The 6,000-nt window shown below is 39.9% G+C and overlaps 1 protein-coding gene across 2 annotated transcripts in view; it reads left to right on the top strand.

The window, feature by feature from the left end:
- Nucleotides 1-1,509: 1,509 nt before the first annotated feature.
- LOC139155676 (cilia- and flagella-associated protein 47-like) overlaps nt 1,510-6,000 on the top strand; it is a 302,888-nt gene continuing 298,397 nt past the window's right edge. For both annotated transcript variants that reach the window (XM_070730919.1, XM_070730918.1), the window contains exons 1-2: nt 1,510-1,610; nt 3,046-3,161. In XM_070730919.1, coding sequence (XP_070587020.1) covers nt 1,576-1,610; nt 3,046-3,161 — 151 coding nt within the window. In that variant the 5' untranslated portion in view covers nt 1,510-1,575. The remainder of the gene's footprint in view (nt 1,611-3,045; nt 3,162-6,000) is intronic.

Genomic DNA, 6,000 nt, shown 5'->3' with positions numbered 1-6,000 from the left:
CCAAATCGAGTCAGCTTGAAAGTCACGCCGCACGCCATGGACAAGGCGGAGGGAGGGCAGAGGATGGGGGAAAGGAGCTGGCTGGGCCTTTCTCTTTTCCTCCCTCCCTCCCTAGGGTCCAAATTGAGTCAGCCTGAAAGTTTGCCTGGAGAGCAGGAAGCGGTGCCTCTGACGGGTGGGGAAAAAAGGGAGCGGAGGGACAGCAAGTGGGAACAGCAACCCACGCACTCGGTCATGCGCCTACGTGGGAATCATTGTTTTGGGAAACTTTGGGGCCCGCCCATGGTTCTCATCACCAGCTCTTGTTTATGGGAGGTTCTGTGCTCGAGAGCCCGCTTTGAAGCCGGAACTGTTGCCATGTTTGAATTACATTAAGGCAGAGCCATGAGGAGAAACCAGTTCTGTGGTTAATGGAGCGGAGCGCACACCAGCGGCCAGCTTACTATCCCCCCGCGCCCACCTCCTCCTCACAATAAACTCTTGCCCCCAATACTACGCGTTGGTGGATGGGGTAAGATCTTTAACCAAGTGCCGCAAAGTGAGATGAATGGGGACGTGGGAGGCACCCCCGCACCGTTCCATATTCCATTTTGTTCTGAGGTGAAAGCACAACTGGGTGAATGGTTCCGTTGGTGCAACCGGGTTAGGCTTTAAAAGGGGACATTCCCCCATGCTCACAGCCACCTCCCATCCCTCCACCCACCACTTGATGGCCAGGGACAGGGCGGAGGGATGAAGGGGAGATGGAAAAGGGGCTGGGTGCTGGTAGAAGGGCTGCGGCGGGTGCCGGCTGGTCGCCCCCCCCACTCCCTCTTGATGGCCAAAGACGGGGAGGAAGGATGAAGGGGAGGTGGAAAGGTGGCTGGGCGGCAGCAGGAGGGCCGTGGCAGCCGCTAGCCGGGATCGGGCTCCATGGCCACGCCCCCACCCAGTTTTAGCATACTTACCTTAGCCGGCGAGCTCGAGCCTCAAACAAGAAAGACCGCTCCGGAGTTAAAGGGGCGGGGAGGAAAGCAGGCCTGCAATTGGCTCCTTTCTTTCCTGCCTTTACTAGAGAGGAACTGTTGCTGCCCTATGGTTGCAGAGCAGCAACAGTTCTAATTACCAATTGGTTGGACCTCTGCTTGAATTTAAAACTCAAACCTGCGCTATAGCGCACAGCGCAGCTTAGGGGGGACATTGCATGACAGGCCATACATACTCTTTAACACAAAAGGAAATGGCCATTGCTAGTAAGCTCTTATGGACAAGATTGCATTTCACCCACTAGACGAGACAAATTGATGATAAAAGGCCAGTTTAAAAACATACTATTAATTTTTTGATTTATTTATATTTTATCGAGGATTTAACTACAGTACTATTCTTAAACATTTCATGAATGGCATGTTTAGTGATATAATAAAAAATTGTTACATGTATAAATAGGTATTAACAATATTGGTTCTTTTAATCTTGTTTTTAACATAATTAGGATGTGACCGGATTTAGAAAATCATACTTAAGGATATGATCACCTTTTTTCTTTTGGTTTGTTCAATGCACTCAGGTTGAAAAAGCTGAGCAAGTTGTGTTATGATGATTAAGATCTATTTATTCTGGCACTTACGGTATTTGTTTTTTCTGTTTCTTATTGTATATAAATGTTGAATTCAATAAATTGTAATTTGAAAACAAAAAAGGAATAAACTCACACAAACATAAAATCAAATGATTCAAGGCTTAAAAAAAAAAAAAGTTTGATAGGGTTAGGGTCCCAAGCTGAATCCCAGTAGAAATATATACACATGCATTTTCTCACAATTTTAAAACATAGCTTTTTTCACAATTGCGCAACAAAATTTTGAATTTGATGTCTCCAAAACTAAATATTAAGAAATATAGTCTGGTGATATATCAAATGTAAGTCGGTACCGTTCTGAGAAAAATGACGCCTCTCCGACCTCTTTATCCTAATTCTATGCTGAGATATGATAGAAAATGTAAAGCCAAACCAGGCCAAAATTGCGCTTTTTCAAAACTTTAGAAATCTGTAAAAAATTAACTGATGAAAAAAAATCAAAACTTTTAATTTGTAATTAACTAAAGTAGTACTTCATTAAAAAATTAAAAAATAAAGATATCAAGTAGAAAAAATATTCATATCTGGATCACTTGATATGGAATGACACACATTTAATAATTACAATTTTAATCTATGTATTTCAGGGGGTCTCATTCTTTGTTTTAATGAAGCATCCCATTGGTCTTGCATTAATGTGGAATAAAACTTAGAACAAATTTTGATTGTTCTTCTATTTTGTCTGTGCAAGGCCAATCAGTTGGAATAAAACATTAACCCTACTTATAAGTGCTTAAGATTCCTAACATGTAGTTCCAGAATTCTTAGTTTAATGTGCTTTGTTTAATTTACTTTGTTATGTGTGAATTATGGCAGTATTTCTTACATCAAATATTGTGAGTTTGGTAATATTACATTTACATATATACAGTGGTACTTTTGGTACTCATTGTTAATAGGAAGGCACAAAGAGTACCAATAACGAATACCAAACTGCTTTTCCCCATAATGAATAATGTAGTGAGTCATAGGGAGCCAACAATGGCAAGATCTAGCTTGTGCGTTGAATACCAAACAAACTATTGAATACTGGAGCAAATTTTTTGAATCAAAATGCATTGAGTACCAAATTAGATGTACTTCAAAGCCATTGAGTACCAAGGTACCACTGTAATAGTACCAAAACTATGGTGATATTTCAGGTGTTAGTTGTGTACTGAATTATTATATTGAATAGAAATAGGCAATAAGTATTAAAATATATTGACATGAAAAGAATTTCAAGCTAAATAAAATACAGTTGCAAATTAATATGTTTTCATTGTGCTTACTACTTAAAATACATAGCAACATAAGCACTAAATTAAGAAAGGTAGTGTACCTGTTGAAAAAGTCTAAAATACTTTATTTCCCTTGAAATGTATTTAAAAAGTAAATCAATAAAATGATGAGATAAAACCAATAAAAATGCACTTTTCTTGTAGATTACGTCCATGTTGTTTCTTAGAAATTGAACCTGAAATAAATTTTGGAACAGTGATTGCGAACAGTAAAATAATACATGCAGTAACCAAAATTACAAACTATGGATCATCCCCAGGTAAATATTTTATGGAGTTCAGTATATTTAATATACTTAGATAAATCATAATTCATGGTTCAGCATGCAATATGAACTTACTGAAGCAAAAACAAATGATAATATGACATAGCTCAATGACTGGAGCTTTCATGCAACATGGTAAATCATATAGTGCTTTGATTTAGGATATTAACTAGATTTGAATTGTGACATACAATATGTTAAAACTGAGTGCTTTAATCAAAATATGAAAATGGCTTATTTTACAATAGTGTATCTCAAAAACCAATATACCATATTTTTCGGAGTATAAGACACACTGGAGTATAAGACGCACCTTAGTTTTTGGGGAGGAAAATAGGGAAAAGAATCTGCTTACCAGATATTCATCTGGCTAGCGCCCTTAGTCTTAAAATTGCCAGGTTTGGAGACCTTTGCACCCTTAATCCCTAACCCAGGGGTCTTCAAATTTGGCAACTTTTATGATTTGCGGACTTCAATTCCCAGAATCCTCCAGTCATGCTCATTCAGGAATGGGAGTTGAAGTTCATTAGTCTTAAAGCTGTCAAGTTTGAAAACCCCTGGATTAAGGATTAGAAGTACAAGGATCTCCAAACCTGGCAACTTTAAGATTTGTGGACTTCAGTTCCCAGAATCCTCCTCCAGTCATGCTAGCTCAGAAATGAAAGTTGAAGTTCATTAGTCTTGAAGCTGTCAAGTTTGGAGATCCCTGGATTAGGGATTAGGGTGCATTGCAAGGGTATTCAAACTTTATGAGCTAGTCCTCCTCTAACTGTGGCTACTTTGCTCTTTAAACTTTTTAGCTTTATTTAGAAAGAGCCATAAAGATTATTACCAAAGATTCAGGAAAGGAAGTGCAAGGGACAAAGTTGCAAGTCTTTTGAGAAGGAGGGAGGGAGGGAGGGAAAGAGGAGCTGCTTATCTCTCTCTCCTCCCCCACCACTTGTAGAAACGATCAAAAATAATCTGACAGGAAGTGAAAAGTATCTCCTTCTATAGTCAGGGCAAAGCTGGGGGTTGCTTTAGTCTGATCTCACCCTGGGAAAGAGAGACTGACGTCTAGATCGCTTTAATACTAGAGAGGTTGGTGAAAGAAACAGTGTTGAATTCAGGTTTCTTTCAGTGTGATAACTGGAAAGGGAGGTGAAGTTTCTGTGTACACGCGTTGTGTCTCTCTTTTCATTCTGCTTTGGGCAGCCAGAGACGATAGGTGGGGCTAGGCTACTCAGTAATAGAAATGAAGGAAATTTGCATTAGCTACCGTACAGAAGCACTGAGCAATTTTGCATAATGATACAAACCCTTCTCTCTTCTGTGCCCTGCCCCCCCCCTCTCTCTCACACACAAACACAGCAGAGTCTGGCATTCAGATCGTGCAGAGAGAGCAGCTTCTCCCATCCTTTCCAGAAAGCATCTCTGCTGATTGGCTGATCTAGTGGGAGGGCGTGGGGGGGGGGGGGAGAATTTCCCAAAAGCCTTTCATTGCAGCTGAGTGTTTGCCCTTTGAGGCTGCCTGCTTTCCTTTTCCACCTTTGGGGTGCTCCCCTGCCCCCACTGATCCTCCGTTTTGGTGTCATCAGAGGCTGATTGGAGCACACTAACCTCCACCCCAGGCACTGGAAATTAAGCCTTGCATTTTCTTCGGTGAAGCTGCCATTTCCATCGCTAACTTCGCTATCTCCCCCTTCGTTCTTCCTTTCTGATTGACGGTTGGATCAATCTCCTGAAATACCGCCAATCAGCTGCCTGTCTTCACCAATTGCGGCTATTACCGCTCTCCCGCCAACTCCCTTCCCCCTCCCCAGGTGCAGCATTCGGTGTATAGGACGCACCCAGTTTTTCACCCTCTTTTGGGGGGTAAAAAGGTGCATCTTATACACCAAAAATATGGTATTATATATACATATACATATATGTATCACATGTTTTTGCTGAATTTTTAAAATTAAGGGAGACTAAGATAGCGCTATTTCGGCCTTGTTCTGGCCTCGTCAGCTAGCCATACCCTTACTGGGATTTGATCCTGGGGCTTCTGCCTTGCAAGGCAGAGAATTAACCTCTAGGCCACAGGATCTGATCCCTTCAGCTTTGTACCAGGGAGCGGCTATATGTTTTTTCTGTCGGATCACCCTAGTATATTGAAGGAACGTCACAGTTCCTTTTTGCCTCTAGGCCCAACCCAGGGCCATTTCAAGGCAGTTAATTTATTCATAGCTGACAAACTATACTCTGTATGTATCATATGTTTTTGCTGAATTTTTTAAATTAAGGGAGACTAGGATAGCGCTATTTCGGCCTTGTTCTGGCCTCATCAGCTAGCCATACCCTTACTGGGATTTGATATATCTATATATCTATTTGATATATATATAGTTTTATATAATTGTCTGTCTGTCTGTCTGTCTGTATATCTAATCTATCTATCTATCTATCTATCTATCTATCTATCTATCTATCTATCTATCTATCTATCTATCTATAACTGGTGATTTTCCTTTGATTCTCAGTGAAAGAAGCTTCATTTAAGTTTAAGAAATTAAAGAAAAAAATCTTGTTTGTAAATAAGCAACAAAAAAGGTGATTAGAAGCTTAATTATGAAAGGTTTTGAAATGGACTAAGGGGCCAGACTGGAAATAAAATTATAATTTTAAAAATTATTTCATCAAATTATGAAAGAATATTTCCTGTGATTTGTTCAGAATCTTATCAAAATATATGAAGAATTTGAATTTAAGTAGAATGGTACTTCTACCTAAGAACGGCTTTACTTAAGAACTTTTCTAGATAAGAACCGGGTGTTCAAGATTTTTTTTGTTTCTATGTTTCTATGTTTCT

The sequence above is a fragment of the Erythrolamprus reginae genome, unplaced genomic scaffold, assembly GCF_031021105.1.
Source record: "Erythrolamprus reginae isolate rEryReg1 unplaced genomic scaffold, rEryReg1.hap1 H_44, whole genome shotgun sequence".
Lineage (NCBI taxonomy): Eukaryota > Metazoa > Chordata > Lepidosauria > Squamata > Dipsadidae > Erythrolamprus > Erythrolamprus reginae.
Note: the sequence above shows the minus strand (reverse complement) of the source record. Positions and strands in the feature narration are given on the sequence as shown.